This window comes from Macaca thibetana, chromosome 3, assembly GCF_024542745.1.
Source record: "Macaca thibetana thibetana isolate TM-01 chromosome 3, ASM2454274v1, whole genome shotgun sequence".
Taxonomy (NCBI): domain Eukaryota; kingdom Metazoa; phylum Chordata; class Mammalia; order Primates; family Cercopithecidae; genus Macaca; species Macaca thibetana.
The window spans coordinates 154,733,483-154,752,626 of record NC_065580.1 but is presented as its reverse complement, the minus strand read 5'-3'; the positions used below and the strand labels follow the sequence as shown (position 1 = coordinate 154,752,626).

Here is a 19,144-nt window from a genome sequence, read left to right as displayed (position 1 = left end):
ATAAAAGGAGAGTAATGTTCAGTACACTCCTGTTCAGTGCATCGTGCTCCCCATGTCCACACCAGAGGACAGGATGAAGGAGACCAGGGCTTGAATTCCCCTGGATGGGCCACCCACGAACACAGGCAGCCCCAGCTCTGACATGCTTGAAATGAACGACTCGGCTAACGCTGCAAACCAAACAAACGCAGTCTTTTCTTGATTTACATGACATACACTCCTGGAAAATTCAGGTATGTTCAAGCCATTTGAAACAACAACCAACAACCAAAACAACCGTGTTAAGATGTAACACAGAAGTAGTCTCTGGGCTTCAATCGTCATGAATAGGTTTGCAGCCACCATGAGTGTCCAACAGGACGCTAGGACGTCCATCGGGTGGAGGCAGTGGTCTGTTCAGGACACCTGGGGACATCACAGGGTCCTGCCACGTCTGGCCTGTGTTCACTCAACCCCCCCTCCTCCCGCCCCATTCATATGATCCATGAACACGCCCACAGATTCTGAAACATCCCCGTGGCAGCAGCCTCCACTGGGAACCCTCGGCTTCGATCATGTGTCCTGGGGCCCAGATCCTCCTCACCAACAGGAAGCCCAGGGTAATTCTGGGGCTGGGTATCTTAATTTGTATCTGGAAGTGGCAGGGCACAGCTGTGATTGGTGGCGAGCCGCAGTGACTCCAGCCGTCAGCAGTGGGCGCTGTTTAGTCACTTTGTGTTTGGACCAGGTTTCCGTTCTGCCGTCGGGCTGGGGGGCGGGTGGGCTGCTTTGGGTCTCGCTCCCTCATTGGTGTCTGTGATCTCTTATGAGAATGTCACAGCCCCCAGGTGGGTGCTGTCAGGGGCGGTGCGCTCTTTCTCATGGCACAAACCCCACCCAGGGTTCTGAGAGCCCCCAGACCCTGCCTGGGGCCCCCGAGGAAGGCAGGGAGCTTCCAAGGTCCCCATAGCAACCGAAGCCGAAGCGAGGGAGAGGCAGAGACAGACGGAGGCAGGACCCCGGAGACGGAGAAGGACGGGGGTCCAGTCCAGCTCATTCCAGGACCCCAGCCCTCCTCAGCCCCTTTCCTTTCCTCACTGGAGCCTGCCCTGCACAGCTGAATTATGGGGGTTCTCTGTCCTGCCAGCAGATCTCTCCATCTGATGCTGTTTCACTTGATGGAAGCGACCTTGATCCCCCCCACAAGGACAGCAGGAGTCAATGGTGAAGCGTCTAGAATGTGCATGAAACATTGTCCTGTCTGAGGAGGGCACAGGCTCGGGCTGGAGACAGGGAGCAGCTCTGTGGTGGGTGAAGGAAGGGTCCCACCTGGCTCAGATTTTGGGGAACCCTCCCTCTCAGGGGCACAGCAGGAAGGAGTCTGGGAGGGGGTACGGCCGTGTGGGAGGTGTTGACTGCAGAAGGCAATGCCGGGAACGGAGAGGTGGGGCAAGTCAAGAAATTCTTTGGAAATGCAGGTGGGTGGTGCCCATGAGTGAGGTCCCGGGCAAGGAGGCAGCAGAGCCCTGTCCCTGGGGAGAGGGCACCAGGCAGGGTAGTAGGAAAATGGAGCTGGTCATCCAGCCAGCAGCAAGGTGGCCTGAGGCTGAGGCCAGGGGGCCTGGGGCCAGCCTTTCCATCCCCTCTAGCCCTCAAAGACTGGGCATGGTCTGTGAGGGAGAGGGATGCAGAGCCCTGCCCAGAAGGACGTCCAGGCCAGAGCAGCTCTCAGTAGCAGAGCCCCGGAGTGGGGAGGCCATGCTTGGCGTGTGTTCTGAGGTCTGGGATAGTCCTGGAAGTTTCACTCCAGGGAGGGCAGCTGATGCTTTGGGGTATTGGAAGGGACACCCAGGGCTTCAGATTCAGAGATCAGAGACCAGGATATCCTGACAGTGTCCCCTCTCCGTAGGGACTTTTGGACAAGCTACTTCAAGAAAATCTCTTTCCATATCTGTAAGACAAGGGCAGTACTACCTCACTTATTGGGATATTGTGACCTCTAGGGACCAGGCCCCAAGTGCAAGCTGAAAAACAAAGGCTGCTGTTTTAAAGGAGCAGTTGTCTCTTTTCGAATGGGAAGAAATAACTCAGAACAAGAACCCCATCACTGTGACTGCACTGCAGTGGAATTGTGGATCTGGCCCCTAAGAGAGCCCCAGCAGTGGGAGCAGCACGGGAGGCCCAGCCAGAGGCACTCACGGGCCTTTGTGCATCCAAAACCGTCTAGGTGGGAGTGGAGAGCTGCCATGTCCCAGGTCAGTGCGGTGGGGAGAGAACCACACTCAGGTCCAGAGGTGGATAAGGTTTCATGAGGACATGAGATGGAATCCCCACTGCCACCAGCTCATTCATTCCTATAGCTGCATCCATTTTTTTAAAAAAAGAGAAAAGGCCACCCAATGTGTCACAGATGTTTCAACTTAATTAGCAAACAAATACAAAATAGTGCCAGTTTAATTTACTGGACAAAGAAACAAGAACCTAGGACCAGTATGAGTATCGAATAGCAGCAAGAGTGGGTGTGAAATAAAGGACCACTTTGGAAGATCATTTTATTGGCTTGCTGTCTTCACCAAGAAAGACATTTGTGATTTTTGAAAACTTCTACTTGAAATGTATTTTTTCTGCTTTCCCGAGGAAGCGGCACTACGTGTTCCTAGGCTTTCCTGTGACGTGGGTGCCAGTCTGGGATTCAGAATATCCTTGCATGCACTGTGTCTCCTTAGGGAGTCTGTTCCTGCCCTTGAGGCCTGGGCAGACCCTCTCCTGACACCCTCCCACCATCTCCCACGACGCAGCAGAAATAAAGCACAACCGAGGAAAGTCTCAGGCACCAAGAACTGTCCTGGGGCGGATCATGGGACCTTTATTCGTTAAGACATCAGGCTCCAGACATGAACTTTCAGCAGAAGCGCTTGCCGGGAGCAAATGGACAGAAAAGCTGGGATGAACAGCGCCCGGCAGCAATCACGGCCGGGCAAGGGTGCTCGGAGCTTCGCATCCCCTGGCCGGGGGCAGCTGGAGGTGCCTCAGAACGAGCATTCTGCAAACAGAGCAAAGGCCTGTGTGAGCAGTCTCTCTCCACCCATGCTGCCCAGCTTCCCAAGGTCAAGGCAGGTTCCGAGTCCAGTGCCTAGTGCTGCCTCCTCCCCTGAGTCACCGGGGAGTGTTGAGTCCCCACCACATGGGGGAATAGCCAAGATTCCCACCTCGGGTTGCTAAGCGAGATAGTGGGACCCAGGGGCCAGGCAGATAACAAGTGAGATGGGCCTTGGCAGGGCCGTGGCTGGCACTCAGAGAGGAGAGTGTAGTTCCAGGATGAGGAGCCGAAGGAACAGGAGCGGCAGTGGACAGTCGACAGACCCCTCTCTCTCCTGGCCTTCTCTGGACCCCCACCCCCACCCTGGACTTGCTGGGGAGGGTGGAGGGAGGCCCTGGGCAGGGCAGGGGTCTATCATTGATCAGGCAGCCAGTGCCAGCAGGACTCAGCCTCCCGTGTTTCACCCTGGGACAAAGGGCAAGAGAGGCCCCTCTGGATGCTGCTTCCAGGAAGGTACCTCACGCAGGTGCGGCCTTCGTGGGGGCTGAGCTGGCACTTGGACACGGCAGATGGCTAATAGCCGATCGCCCCACCCATGACGTGGGGCAGCCGAGCCTGGTGGAGCCAGGGCAGCAAACCCGTGTGCAGGGCCATCTGTTACCTGTACAGCACACAGGCTCTCCGCCTTTGGGGAGGGAACCCCCAGGGTGGTTGCCCTGCACCTGCCCTCCACCATGGCAGAGAGAGGGAGAGGAGATGGCCCTTGTGGGGGGCAGAGTGGGGGAAGTGGGGTGTGGCACCGAGGCCCAACGCCCAGGGCTGGCACTGCCTGCCATCTGTGGAGGGGATGCCACAAATGACAAGACTCTGGTGGGGGACCGGTTTGCAAAAACAGCCTGAAAGTCAGCCTGGCTTTCCACACCTATGTGTTTCCACTTCTCTCAAGAATAGTTATTAAATTAGTTTCCTCTACATAACGCCATCATTTTGAACACCTTTTTGAAATGATTGCTTTTATGTTTTACACAAAGGAGACAAAAGAGGACAGCCCCTGGCCATGGCTGCCCTGGGCTTAAAGCCTCTGCTCTGAGGCCTTGGTGCAGGTGTGTGTGGCTTCCCGGGGACCTCGTGCCTCCATCTCCAGCCCAGAAAGGACAGGGAGGCCCTGAGACCCCCGGCCTTATGGGGCCAGGCCCAGACCATGATGCTGTCACTCAGGCCTTACCTCCTTGTTCCTGCAGGGGTTTGAAGCACCAAGGCACTCCAACGATGCTGGAGTCAAAGCAGCAGCCCCGGTTGTTGCACTGCTCGGGGGTGACCTGGGGGTAGCCGCAGTCCACCCTGTCCTTGGCCGGCACGGCACACTGGTTTGCAGCTGTCCCAAACAAAGCCCTGTCAGCTGCCAGAGCCCTTACTGGGCTGCGGTGAGTATGTTTGCTTCACTTTGCAAGCTTGCATCCTCCCGCTCCCACCTCGAGTTCAACCACCGCTGAAACCCTCACTCCAATGAAGACGGGCTTTCCCTGTGAATATTTGCATCCTCCTGCTGCCCCCTCCTGAGTTCAACCACTGCTGAAACCCTCACTCCTAGGAGGACGGGCTTTCCTTGTGCAAATTTGCATCCTCCCGCTCCCACCTCCTGAGTTCAACCACAGCTGAAACCCTTGCCTTTAGGAAGATGGGCTTTCCCTGTGAATATTTAAAGAGAAGCAGTCTGTTAAATGCTAAACTTGGGGACTCGGGCCATTTGCCTAAGTGTCTCTCTCCTTGGCACGCTCTTATCACCTTCTCAGGAAGTCACATACGGACCTGGGTCCCTTCCAGCTGGCAGGAACCCCTGGGGAATCCAGGGTCCCCTGAACTCGGAAACAAAGTTCCCCTTCACTGTTTGACCAACAAAACCTTGCCCCTTTGTTTTAAATGAAAAACGCGATGGGAGACACACATGCCATAGAGATCGTTGCAACGCATGCTGCCTGCTTTTCATTTTTTTCTGCATCTCCCTTCCCCGAATTGTTGAGCATGTCCCACCCTCCCTGGACATCCTTCAGTCCCCAATATTTTCATTTTTCAGGCAAGCCTCTATGTCTGTGTGTGCAGCAGAAGTTCACCTCGTTTCATTAATGAACTGGGTATTTCCTTAGGAAAATAGAAATCATGTGGTCTCTTAAATTCCCTTCTATTGCTCCCAGTCTGTAATTGCTTATCCTCACCGCGTCCAAATTTCACTCACACTGGAATCAGCTGCAGAGCTTTAGAAATGACTGACGTTGGCTGGGCATGGTGGCTTATGCCTCTAATTCCAGCACTTTGGGAGGTCAAGGCAGGAGGATCACTTGAGGCCAGGAGTTTAAGACCAGCTTGGCCAACATAGCGAAACTCCGTCTCTACTAAAGATACAAAAAATTAGCTGGGCCTGGTGGTGCACGCCTGTAATCCCAGCTGCTTGAAGCCGAGGAATAAGAATTGCTTGAACCTGGGAGGTGGAGGTTGCAGTGAGCCGAGATTGTGCCACTGCACTCCAGCCTGAGTAACAAAGCGAGGCTGTCTCGAAAGAAAACAACTGAGGCCTGGCGCTCACCCGCAGATGCCCTGAGGTAACTGGTGTGCCCCAGGCATTAGGATTTTTAAAGCTCTCCAGGTGATTCTAATGGGCTGTGAGTTCAGGAACCCCTGCCTTTGACCCTGCTCAGAAGACACCCGGATAAAAGCCGTACCCTCATTCCTTCAAACTTGGGTTAATGGAGCAGCCACGCCCCCGCCGCAGGGTTGCTATGCAATGGCTAAATGAACCTTGTGCCGGTAGGTATTGAAAGTATTCTGAAGTCAGGGTTTTTCTCCCGCATCTTTCCTTTTTCTTTGTAAATGTGAAAACAATGCATAAAGACCTATACTGTAATTTAGAAATCTCCGGCAAAGATGGCTACGGGGTCATAGGGGATGGGCTCAGGCTCAAAGCCTGATTTCAACAGACTGGGCAGAGCTGCCTTAGATAAGTTGTTAACTTTCTCTGAGCCTCGGTTTCCTTGTCTGTGAAATAGGGACAATAAACACCCACTTCATAGGATAGCGCAGGAAAAAGTGTATATGTGACAGGTGGCCATTATTACATGAATGCAGAATCCTCCCTTATCCTGGATCCCTCTCCTTCCCGCCCACCCTGCTACCGGGGCAGTCAGAGCGGTACTCACACAGGCCCACGTACTCAGCAGAGCTGGAAGATACCAAGGCCAGGACCAGCCCCAGCACACAGAGAGCTCTGGCCGCCATGACTACCGTGGGCTCCGGGATGCAGCTCAGGACACACTTCATGGTCCAGGAGGCCTCATTTATGCCCCGGTGTTTGCACAGCCGCTCTGGATTGTTTGCTTGGGGAGGGCTCTCCCTCCTGGCTCTGGCTGTTCCCGGACTCTCCCGCATGCCTTTGTCAAGCTCCCAGACAGTTCTTCTCTCTCAAAGGGGAGAGGTCAGTTCAGCCTCCACTGTTTTGGCAGCAAGCGGTGAGGGCGGATTCCAGTTCTGGTTACGGGTCCTCTGCTGGGGAGCAGATGTGTGTTAATCACCCTCCTAGCCTGGCCTGGTGCAGGGTGTGGGAGCCACGTGGGGCTGCAGAACCAGCGCACGGTGTCCATCTCAGCCTCCCAGCCAGGAGCCCTCAGAACACCCCTGGTCCCACGACAAGAGAGCCCCAGCCTGCTCCATCCCAGATCAGCCTTGGAGACGGCACTCTGAGTGAGTCAGGACCCTACAGCTCTCTCACAACTCCTGAAACACAGAGATTTCTTGTCTTTCTTTTTTGCTTTCTCCCCTAAAAATTATTAACTACATTTTAATAAGTGGATGAAATGAATTGATTGAAAATATGTTAATAAAAACATGGCACACGTAATTGATTTTTAAAATCAAATAATACAAAACAGCCTCTCCTATTCAGAGGCATCTATTGTGAACTTTCTTAGGTATCCTTCCAGAGATTTTCTCTCTGGATCTAAGCACTTTTTTTGAGGGGGGTGCGGGGGGAGACAGGCTCTTGCTCTGTTACCCAGGCTGGAGTGCAGTGGTGCAATCTCAACTCACTGAGACCCCCGCCCCCGCGGGGCTCAAGTGATCCTCCCACCTCAGCCTCCTAAGTAGCTGGGCCACAGGCATGTGTCCAGCTCATTTTTTGTATTTTTTTAGAGACCGGCTGTCGCCACGTTGGCCAGGCTGGTCTCAAACTCCTGGAGTGAAGTGATCTGCCTTCCTTGGCCTCCCAAAGTGTCAGGGTTACAGGCGTGAGCCACTGCACCCGGCCACATTCTTAACACAAACAGGAACTGACTCTCCACCTTTGCCCGGTGTGCTCTTTTAGAAACTAAAGACTACATCTGAAGAATTGTTTTATAACAACATATCAGATGAGACAGCGATGATTATATCCATTTTCCAGAGGAAGAAACTAAGACTCAACATTTCTGGTGCCTGTCGGAGGTTATTCCAGTATCCCTGGTATAGCCAGTATTTAACGCAGGTCCATTTAACCCAGGACCCTAAGCCTCCGCCCTTGGCATCCACAGCACCCCCTAACCCCCTAACCTCCTGCAGTGCACTGGCTGGTTGTGGGCAAGAGACTAATCTCATTCCAGGAAAACGGGTTCCTAGATTTTGTGTTCTCCGTGTTTCTTTTCCAGGGAGGCATTTTGATGACCCCCACTGACCCTTCCAGGAGCCTCTGTCTGAAGGGTGGACTTGGTTTATTACCCCGAGAAATGGGAGCGCCTGGCCGCTCAGATTTAGCCTCCAACTGGGGTCCCTGGTGGTGTGTGCAGGGCGGCTCTGCACTGCCAAGGGTGCGTCCACAAACTACCCTTCCCTGAGTGACCCATGGGAGCCCGAAGGCGCATGTGCTGGGCACCAGGATGTGTCCCGCCGTGTGACTCCCGGGCCCCGCCTTGTGTTCCGCAAGCCCTTTGTGGATGGATTTGAGGGCCCCTCACCTCTTGTGTGCCGCCCCTGCTGAGGCCAGTGAAGGAGGAAGAAGGAAAGAGCATTGTCTGCCTTGTTTTCAGGGCACTCACTTTTTCTGGGAGACAGTGAACCCAGGTTCATCCATGGACAGCAGGATTTTCATGTTATTATAAAGGTCATTGTAGGGGAAATCCTGGGGGATCTGGTGAGAGCTCTCTGCCTTCCCACTGCTCATAATACCCAGAGGCCAGGCCAGGTCGTGGTGCAGGGCTGAGTTCCAGGAGGGTGCAAACACCCCAGGAGCAGACTGCTGTCCCTCCGGGCCATGATCTGGCAGGTGCTGTGGTCTCCACCTGCTGCACTCAAAATTGCCAGGAGTGGGGAGAATATCAATGCCTGGGCCCTGCCCCAAAGGGTGGTTCTGCCGCCTGTGATTCTTCTCTGCGGCCAGCACCGAGAACCGTTCTGGGATTTGCTTTGGATTAACTCTGTAAATGTTGACTGAGCCCCTACTGCCCACACCCAGGGTTTAGGGCTCGGGAAGGAATAACAAAGGTGACACATTCTTGTCTTCGAAAAGTCTTCCCCGCAAAGGGAGACGGGATCATGTCAGAGTTAAGATGGTGAAGCCGAGACTGGGTCCCAAGTCCTGCACTGCCTGACCTCGGGCAAGCCACTTCCCATCTATACCTCAGTTTCCCTACCTGTCGCAGGGTGCTCACCCCACAGGACAGCATGAAGTGGTGCTGCACAGCCCAGCCAGGTGCCTGGGACACACACTGACCACCTGCCGGGTGTGCTGGATCAGCCACGACGTCAGAGGAGCGAATTCCTGGTAGGAGCAATGGCTATGGCGAGGGGGCCAGAGCTGGGTCCTGGCAAGTGGAGATGCACAGGTTTCTCAGAGACGGGGAATTTTGGCTGGGCCTCTGGAGAGGGGGATACAGAGGCCCGTGTGTGTCCCCTCTCTCTGTTCTAGGAGGCCCCTCCCCAGGAGCCCTGGGCTCTGTACAAGAACAGAAGATGGCACGGGAGAGCCCACCCTGCCTTCCAGAGCCTGCATTCCGGTCACCTTCCCCAGCCTCCCTGTTCCCCTGGGGAAGTTCAAGTTCCAGAGATAAAGCAGAGCTATTGTCAGAGCTGTAGGCCATGGGGCACTGGGCGTCGGGCCCCACCCAGACAGGTGGCTGCCCTGGACAGCCCAAGACCTGGGGGTGAGCAGGACTCTCCCCTTCCTTCTTGGGAGCTGCATCCCGCATCCCTGCAGCAGCCTCTTCAGCCGTGTGTGGTGTGGGCCGTCCTGAGAGCCCTGCAAATCCCTCCAGCCCTGGGCTTTGTGCACTGGTGTCTGAGGAAAGGGCAGGGGCTCCTGGATGGACTCAAGAAGAAGACAGTCTGGTCCCCCATGCCGGGGCTGCAACCTTTCACCTCCCGGACACATGGTCATTGTCACATGCATGGAAGGAGCACAAGCTGAGCCTGGGTCCCAGGTCAGGCACTCGGCCTGCCAGATGCGGGAGCCCCAGAACATCAGGCAGAGCCCCTGCCCTCAGAGCTCACAGGCTGGCGAGGAGGAACAAGCCTTCAAGCATGAATTGCGGTGCAGTATGATTAGAGCTGGCAGAGTGGGCTGAAATCTGACTAGGTCTTGAGGGATGAGTACAAGTTCACCAGATGGGAGGCGTGAAGGTCAGCACATTTTGTTTTATTTTATTTTATTTTTTATTTTTATTTTTTTATTTTATTTTGAGGCAGGGTTTCACTCCTGTCACCCAGGCTGGAGTACAGTGGTGCGACCTCAGCTCATTACAACCTACACCTCCCAGCCTCAAGAGATCCTCTTGCCTCAGCCTCCCGAGTAGCTGGGATTACAGGTGCATGCCACTACACTTGGCTAAATTTTGTATTTTTAGTAGATACAGGGTTTCACCATGTTGGCCAAGCTGGTCTCAAACTCCTGACTTCAGGTGACCCGTCGGTCTTGGCCTTCCAAAGTGCTGGGATTATAGGCGCACGCCAGCACACCTGGCTAAGTTTCGTATTTTTAGTAGGACCGGGGTTTCACCATGTTGGCCAGGCTGGTCTCGAACTCCTAACCTCAAGTGATTCGCCCGCCTCAGCCTCCCAAAGTGCAGAGGGGCAGGTAAGGCCATAACACAGACTGCTTTGTACTACTAACTCACCGCCCCACAGGAGTTGATGTGGCACGTGCAGGTTATAGGATCTGCATCACTGCTCGGTTTTCTGGTATTGTCACTCAGTTACTCACGCAGCAGACAGTCCGATGGAGGAAGCAGGTAGGAGTCGTGCTAATCAGCACCCCTGGGTGGCCCCGGGCCGCATGCCTCCCAGGAGTACCCTGCTGCCCAGCTGTCTCTCGGTCTGCAGCTGCCGCGGGTGCCGCCCCTCCCTCTGCACAGAACTTCCTCCTGCCTCCCCGAGAGAGGCTCGCAGACCCTTCCTGAGTCATCACGACCTGAATGTCGGTGCTTTGGGGAGGCAAACGCAGTGACCTCTGTACAGGAACAAAGGATGGCACGGGAGGCCCACCCTGCCTTCCAGGGTGTCTTGACCCACAGTCCATTGAGGACAAATGGGGGTGGGGGACCAGGAGCAGCGCAAATCCCACCACCAACTGTGGAACAGGAAGGTGAGAACACAGAGCGGCCCAGTGGGCTTGGGAGGGGGCATGGGCTCCAGGGTTCCCTTGCGCAGCTCAAGGAGCACTTGGTGATGTTTCAACCACTCGTCTTGAGAAGGAGTCACTCTAAACCCAGAGCGTCTGTGGGGTTGGGACCGTTGCATCAGCCCCACGTGCAAGGGACAGGAAGGGTTCCCAGAAAGGTGTGGACCGATGGCCAGAAATAACTCAGCTGACCACCGTGGACAGGAGCGCCTCCTCACCCACAGTCCCACGTGCTGGACCCAGACGGGCCCTTCCTCAGCAGCCAGACCTGCTCTACCAGGAAGCAGAGCCCGGGAGGAAGGTGCAAGGCTCTTGCCCAGGCACCAGAGGCACGGTGTCACCTCACCTTCTGTGTGATGCACTCCAGTCTGCAGTCCTGCACTGAGCCAGTCCTGGGCTGACAGCTGGGAGCCCCTCTTGTAACAGACCTGGGCTGATGGCATGCAGTTCTTACAGACAGTCCCTGAATGCATTGGTGCAGGCAGCCAAGTTCAACAGCCCCAGACAGTACAGGAGACCCCGTGGGGATCCAGGTCCTCCCATCACCAGGCTGGGAAGCCACAGCCGCTCTCGGCCTTCAGGCTTGGCTCATACCTGTGAGCCAAGCCTTTGCCACCAAGTGATTCCCAAGTACACTGAGTTGAAGGGTGTCCTCCCCAAAATTCATGTCCCTCCTGAAACCTCGGAATGTAACCTTATTTGGAAATAAGGTTTTTGCAGTTGTAGTTAAACTAAGATAAGGTCTAGATCAAGCTTGTTCAATGCGAGGTCTGTCGGCCACATGCAGCCCAGGACGGCTTTGAAGACGGCCCAACACAAATCCGTAAACTTTCTTAAAACGTTATGAGATTTTTTGCAATTTTTTTTTTTTTTGGCTCATCAACTATCGTTAGTGCATTTGATGTGTGGCCCAAGACAATTCTTCCGGTGTGACCCAGGGAAGCCAGAAGACTGGACACCTTGGTCTAGACGGATCTGCTTGCCATCTGGCCTGGTCTAGATGGAGTAGGGTGGGCCCTAAATCCCATCTCACTAGCGTCGTTATAAGAAGAGAAGAAACACTGAGACACACACAGGGGTGAAGATGTGAGCACAGACGCGGGGGGAGGCCACGTGGCGATGGCAACTGATGTGCCTGCAAGGTAAGGAGGCCAGGGATTGCGGCAGCCCCAGACGCTGGAAGAGGCAGGCAGGACCCTTCCCTGGAGCCCTCAGAGGGAGGAGACCCTGTGACACTTTGACCTAGGACTTCTGGCCTCCAAAGCTGGGAGAGAATAAACAAGAATAAACGTCTGTTGTTGAAACCACCCAGCTTGCAGTGTTGGTTATGGTGGCCCAGGACCCTCACACACAAGGGGCACCTGGCAGCAGTTCTGTTGAGCTTGTGCTTTCTGGTGTGAGGGGAAGGGGAGAGTAAGGACACGTTGAAAGATCCCAATGGCTTGTCTCACGATGACCTCTCCCTTCCTGCCCTGGCCTGGCTCCCTGGGGCCCTGGACGAGCTCTGCCCGGGTGCTCAGTGCCCCCCCAGCCAGGACCATGGGTCCACTCGGCCACCTGGATGCCTTTGACCCCACACATCGGCAGGCCTCGGCCTTTGTCCTTGCCAGCACCCATCCAATTGCTGGTCTCCACGAGTCCCTGGCTGTCATCAATCCCCAGCCATGTACTGGATCCCTTCCCAAACTCCCCTGTCACCAGAATTATCCCCAGTGGAGTCTTTTGTTCCCATTTCCTTGTCTCAGGGGAGGCTAAGACAACACTGGCTGGTGAGGGCTGAGGGACTCTCAGTTCCTGGTGGGGCTTGGGCTGGGCTCTGCTCAGTGGAGGGCAGGGCACGTGGCAGCTCATGCCCAGGGCAGAGCCGAACAGAGAGGTGGCCCTGGGAGAGGCTGTCAAAGCCAGGACACTTTTCAGACGAGTGAGTGGGGGTGCTGTGAACGATGGTGCCAGGACAATAGGTGTGGCCAGGGAGTGTCCCTGGCAAGCTGGGACCAGTATCACCTGCCAAGAGGGCATTCCACAAGCCCCCCACTGGGCTGCAGTCATTTTGAGAGACGTGAACACTGTGGGACTAGGGCAGAGAGGAACAGGCACTCCCCCAGCTTTGGAAACAGAGACACCGTCAGTGATCCCAACACACGTGTGGCATAGCGTCATGCCCTGACATATGTGGTCGTGCACAGACAGGGAAGGTACATGGATGCATGTGTGTGCACCTGGCCCTGCAACGGGCTGGGGAGCTGAGGAGCCACACAGCACTCACGGGGCCAACAGCAGCACTGAGTGTCTTTATTTTTGTCTCCTATTCTGTGGGGATTGGTTCCTTCTCTTTTGGAAAGAAAAGTCAGATAATCTTATGGTCTCCAAAGTCACAAAACATAGTTGCCATTTAGGAGTTGACATGTCCAGTCCCACATGACAATCAAAATTCTGAACTTGACTTAAAATTAGATGTTTTCGTTTGATGCAATAAAGGAATTAGTGATCATTATTAGCATGGGGTGGATCTTTGGGTGTATATCTCTACGTATATGACACACATACGGATGTAAATATTTACATGTATCACTATCTCTTCAAGGTACAGACTGAAATATTACATATAATGTATGGGATTGCCTTCAAAATAATTCAGGAAGGATAATTAGAGATAGTAAGTATGGATAAAACAAGATTGGCCGTAAGTTGATACTTGTTGAAACTCGTTGATGGGGGCTCATCATACTATTATCTCTACTTTAATATATGTTTGCAATTTGCCATAATTAATAAGTTGAACCCTCTCCCTCTCCCTGCCTGCTGCTCCAGGGGAAGGAACAGTGGTTGGGGCAGGGGCAGGGCAGGGGGGAGTAGGGGGAACAGGGAACGGAAGCTCTTCCTATACTGGACTGGTGTTTTCCAGGCTGGCTCCACATTCTCTGGACCCATCAGGTGCTTGAAACAAACGCCTTATCTCATGTGCTACTTCCGGGGGCTCTTCAGGGATTCCTCACCTGCAGATCCTTTAACGCTGGGGATGCACTTTCCACTAGCTCATCAATTCCCATCCCGGGAACGTGGTGTTGTCTTTGGTTTCTCTGAGAAGACGTCTGCTCTCACCTCAAGTGTCTTTCTTGTACAAAATCTAGGATGATGGACACAGTTCTCTTGAGCTCCATAGCTTCCCTGTGGTTCACCGGACACATTTGTGCATCCTTCACCCCAACACACTCCTGGATGCAGGCAGATCCTAACGGTTCGTCCTGTTCCTTACTAGATATTAGAGTCCCCAGGAGTCAGAAACTGGTGTCCTGTAGCCTCCAACCATGATGGACACACACCAAGCTCTCTTGGTGGTCCCACTAAGACCTCATTCCTAAGACCTGAGTCTAGAGACAGGCACACCCCACCCTCAGCCCTTGGGGCAAGATGACAGTGAGAGAGACTCACAGCATATCAGCAACTCCTTAAAAATTCTCACACATAGCATTTTCTACAAACTTCCCTTCCCTTAAACCTTTTGTAGCATCAGTAGAGGCAAAATATTGAAGAGTCCTCTAACAATTCTCAGCCAAATTGTTTTTGATGTTTCATGGTCTATCGTCTCACTTTGAAACATGACATCTACTGTTTCTTGATGTTTCAGCTAAACCTCCACTCCAACACCAGAACACCAAGAGCTCTCACTGTATTTGTTCATCGTGTTACAGGAAAGGGGTCCCGATCCAGACCCCAAGAGAGGGTTCTTGCACCTCGGGCAAGAAATAATTCACAGCAAGTCCACAATGCAAAGTGAAGGTAAGTTTATTAAGGAAGTAGAGGAATAAGAGAATGGCTGCTCCATAGACAGAGCAGCCCTGAGGGTTGCTGGTTGCCCATATTTTATGGTTATTCTTGATGATATGCTAAACAAGGGGTGGATTATTCATACCTCCCCTTTTTAGATCGTCTAGGGTAACTTCCTGACGTTGCCATGGCATTTGTAAACTGTCATGGTGCTGATGGGAGTATAGCAGTGAGGATGACCACAGGTCACTCTCGTGGCCGTCTTTCTTGGTTTGGGCAGGTTTTGTCCCACTCCTTCACCACAACCTGTTTTGTCAGCAAGGCCTTTATGACCTGTGTTTTGTGCTGACCTCCTATCTCATCCTGTGACTTAGAATGTCTTAACTGTCTGGGAATGCAGCCCTGTAGGCTTCAGACTCATTTTACCCAGCTCCTATTTAAGATGGATTTGCTCTGGGCCACATGCCTCTGACAACTGGTTTCCGTATTTAGATATAAAACCCAAAGACAGAGGTCTAAATTTGTTTCTTGAAGGCTCCTACTGGGCAGATAACTGTGACAGACTCTGGTGAGAGAGAACAAAGACAAAAAAATGTGTAGCTCCTTCCCCTGAGAGACTTTGGAGTACAAGGGAAGACTAGATGTGCAGACAAATTATGGACTTTACCGAAGGGCCTGAAAGAAGAGCGGAGGAAGCAGAGACGTGCCTATTCATGGATGAGAAGGTCTTGGATTCTAAAGGTGGTAATTTTCTCAAAATAAACTATATATTCAACTTATTTTCTATCAACATCTCAAAGGGAGATTGTGATTAAATGTCACAAACTGACTTTAGGATTTAAATGAAAAGATAAAGCACCAAAAATACCTAGTAAAAGTTTAAAGAACAGTTCATAGGAAGAGGAAAAGAAGAATCAGAAGAGATCTATCCTATCCGACATTAAGACTGATTACAAAACTACTGTGTTTAAAGCAGGGAAGTACGGGTGCGGGGATAAAATCAGACAACTGGAACAGAACAGAAAGGTCAGAAATAGATCCACATACATAAGAAAATGCAGATAATATATTTGATATCAATGGGGAAACAGGACAATTGAATAAATGGTACCACAACAGTTACCCGTATTTCAAAAAGACAAATTTAGATCCTCACCTAATGATGCTAAGCTATTTTTAATTATCTACATTGAAAAAGGTAAATTTAGAACCACAATTTAAGAACCCCTTAAAAAGTTTTTCTCTCTGCCCTGGCCTGGCTTCCTGGGGAACTGGACGAGCTCTGCCTGGGTGCTCAGCGCCCCCCAGCCAGGACACTTAGTACCGCGGTCGGTCCCGTTTGTGCTGTGTGGCTGCTCAGCTTCCTGACCCATTGCAGGGCCAGATGCACACACATGCATTCATGTATGTGCATGACCATCTGTGCATGACCACGTATGTCAGAGCATGACAACATGGCACATTTGTGTTGGGATTGCTTGTCTGTGTCTCCGTGCCCAAAACTGGGAGAGTGCCTGTTCCTCCCCTCTGGGGGAGTGCCATTTCCTCCATCTGGGGGGGTGACTGTTCCTCCGTCTGGGGGAGCGCCTGTTCCTCCTTCTCGGGGAGCACCTGTTCCTCCCTCTTGGGGGGCTTCTGTTCCTCCGTCTGGGGGGGCTCCTGTTCCTCCGTCTGGGGGAGCGCCTGTTCCTCCGTCTCGGGGGGGCCGCCTGTTCCTCCGTCTCGGGGGGGGGCGCCTGTTCCTCCCTCTTGGGGGGCTCCTGTTCCTCCCTCTGGGGGAGCGCCTGTTTCTCCGTCTGGTGGGGTGCCTGTTCCTCCATCGGGGAGGGCGGGGCGCCTGTTCCTTCCTCTGTCCAAGTCCCACAGTGTTCAAATGAATTAAAGGCCCAAAGGGAAAAGTAAAACTTTAAGTCGCTAAAAGTAGAGATGGTCAACAGCTCGTACTAGACCATGCCCTTCTTGATATAACAATGAAAACTCTGGAAAAAGCACAAAGCAAGGGCCTGATGGCGCCGGAGAATGAGAAAAACAAACCAAGTACAGCTGTCTGAGCTCCTGGAGGGGAGCTGACCCTGGGAGAAGGAGAGGGAATGCTGCCAGTTTACTTCTGTGTGGGGTTTTGCCTGAGGGTAGGTCACAGTGGTTGTTGTACAGTTGCGGGTAAAATAATACCAATGGAAACCTGAGGTCCTTCTAGGCTAGAATCACTGTACTGAAAAAAGCCCAAACCCAGCTGCAGGAAAGCGGAGGAATCCCAGAAAGGAGAAAGCCATAGAGCAGAAGCTCCAAATTCTGTGTGAAAACCGTTCCCATGTCTCTGTCTGACCCATGAACGATCCACATACAGGACAGACTCTGGCTAAAGATGACGAAACTGAAGTTTGAATGACACCCAAGAAGCAGAGTTTGATGTTTGAATCCAACGGAGACGTTTTCCTGTTCAAACAAACATACAAAACAAACTAAACAAGCAAACATAACTGTCTTCAGAGGAACAGAACAGAATCTGCACTCCCCACAACATAACAATACAGTGTCCTGGCTACAATCCAAAATTACTAAATGCACAACAAACAGGAATGTGTCAAATGTGTCATGCGTTCCCAAGAGGAAAAAAAAGGCATCAACCTGAGATGACCCAGACATTGCAGTGATCAGATAAAGATTTTAAAACAGTTAGTATAAGTATGCTTGAGGAAATAAAGAAATATATGCTTATAGTGTATGTAAAAATAGAAAATCCCAGAAAAAGAAAATTTTAAAACTGCATAAAAATAACCAGGTAGAAAGTATAGAACTGAGGGGGGTTCAGGTGTGGTGGCTCATGCCTGTAATACCAACATTTTGGGAGGCTGAGGCGGGTGGATCACCTGAGGTCAGGAGTTCGAGACCAGCCTGGCCAACATGGTGAAACCCCATCTCTACTAAAAAATAAAAAAAATAAAAAAATAAAAAAATAGCCAGGTGTGGTGGTGCACACCTGTAGTCTGAGCTACTTGGAAGGCTCAGGCAGGAGAATCACTTGAACCCAGGAGATGGAGGTTGCAGTGAGCCAAGATCATACCACTGCACTCCAGCCTGGGCAACAGAGCAAGACTCCGTCTCAAGAAAAAAAAGAACTGAGAAGTATATGTGTGAATAATAAATCCACAGTGAATATAAACTAAACAAATAAGTAAATTAATAATGAATAAATATGTACATGAAAGTAAAATGTATTGAACAGTCTTAGAGTAAAATGAAGATGACAGAGGAAAGGGTCAATTAACATAAAAGATAGCGCACTTTAAATTATCCAGTTTGAAGAATAGAAAGAAAAAAAGGTTGAAGAAATGAACAAAGCCCCAAGCACCTATGGTACAATATCAAAATGTCTGACAGAATGAAATCAGAAAAAAAAAAAAAAATAGGGGCTAGACGTGGTGGCTCATGACTATAATCCCAGAACTTTGGGAGGCTGAGGTGGGAGGATCACTTGAGGCCAGGAGTTCGAGACCAGCCTGGCCAACATAACGAAACCCTGCCTCTACTAAAAATACAAAAAAATTATCCAGACATGGGGGTACGCACCTGCAATCCCAGCTAGTCAAGAAGCTGGGGCATGAGAATCGCTTGAACCCAGGAGGCAGAGACTGCAGCGAGCCGAGATTATGCCACTGCACTCCGTCCTGGGTGACAGTGAGACTCTTTCAAAAAAAAGAAAAAACAAAAAAGCAAGAGAAAAAATTAACAATTCTGAATCTTTGAGAAGACTTTTTTTTTTTTTTTTTTTAAAAAGATAAACCTCTAACTAGACTGGTCAGGGGAAAAAATAAAGAAAACACAAGTTACCAACATCAGGAATGAAAGACAGGCTATTACTATCATGGTACAGTCATTAAAAGGATAATTAGATAACATTTAGAGTAACTTAATACCAACAAATTTGGTAACTTAAATATGAAATGAACAAATTCCCTGTAAAACACAATTTACCAAAATGGACACAGACAAAAAATAGGAAACCTAAATAGTCTTATGTCTATGAAAAATTTTGAAGTTGTGATCAAAAACCTTCCTACAAAGAAAATTGCAGGCTTGAGTGGTTTCACTGTTGCATTCTACCAAACGCAAATGAAGAAAAAACAAACACAAAACACAAATGAAGAACTCTAATCTATACAAACCTAGGAAAAATGAGCTGGGCATATTTTCCAACTCATTTTATGAGACCATCATAAGCCTAATACCAAAACTTGACAAATATATTATGAATAATTAAAGAGCAACATCAACACAGATTGAAAAATACTTATAAAACATTACCAAATTTAATCCAGCAAGATACAACAACAACAATATGTCAAGATATAGATTTTTTTCTTAGAAAAACAAGGTAGACTTTAACATCAAATAATCAATGCAGTTTAACAGAAAAAATTTTAAAACATGTAATCATTTCAATGAATGCATAAAAAGCATTTAACAAAATTAACACTGATACATGATAAAAATTCTCAGAAAACTAGGAATAAAGAGACCATTCTTAAGCTAATAAAGGAAATCTACAAAAAATATGACATTATACTAAATGGTGAAATATTGAATATTCTCCTCTTAAAATCTAGGCCAAGGCAAGAATTCCCACTCTCATCACTTCTATTTAACTTTGTAATGGTGCTTCTAGCAATTGTAATAAAGCAAGGAATAAAAGGCCTAAAGATCACAAAGGAAGAAGCAAAACT

At 50.9% G+C, this 19,144-nt stretch overlaps 1 protein-coding gene across 1 annotated transcript; it reads right to left on the bottom strand.

Annotated features, from left to right (window-relative positions):
* Positions 1 to 2,803: 2,803 nt before the first annotated feature.
* TFF3 (trefoil factor 3) lies at positions 2,804 to 6,439 on the bottom strand. Its single transcript, XM_050784879.1, has 3 exons — positions 6,211 to 6,439; positions 4,245 to 4,394; positions 2,804 to 3,022 (listed from the first exon to the last, which is right to left on the bottom strand). The coding sequence occupies exons 1-3, from the start codon at positions 6,437 to 6,439 to the stop codon at positions 3,009 to 3,011; spliced, it is 393 nt and encodes a 130-aa protein (XP_050640836.1). The 3' UTR covers positions 2,804 to 3,008.
* Between the last annotated feature and the right edge of the window lie 12,705 nt (positions 6,440 to 19,144).

Coding starts and splice junctions, on each gene's coding strand:
- TFF3 (XM_050784879.1), bottom strand. CDS start 6,439: ATGCGGGAGAGTCCGGGAACAGCCAGAGCCAGGAGGGAGAGCCCTCCC. Junction 4,395..6,210: donor TGCTGAGTACGTGGGCCTGT/GTGAGTACCGCT, acceptor TGTTTGGGACAG/CTGCAAACCAGTGTGCCGTG.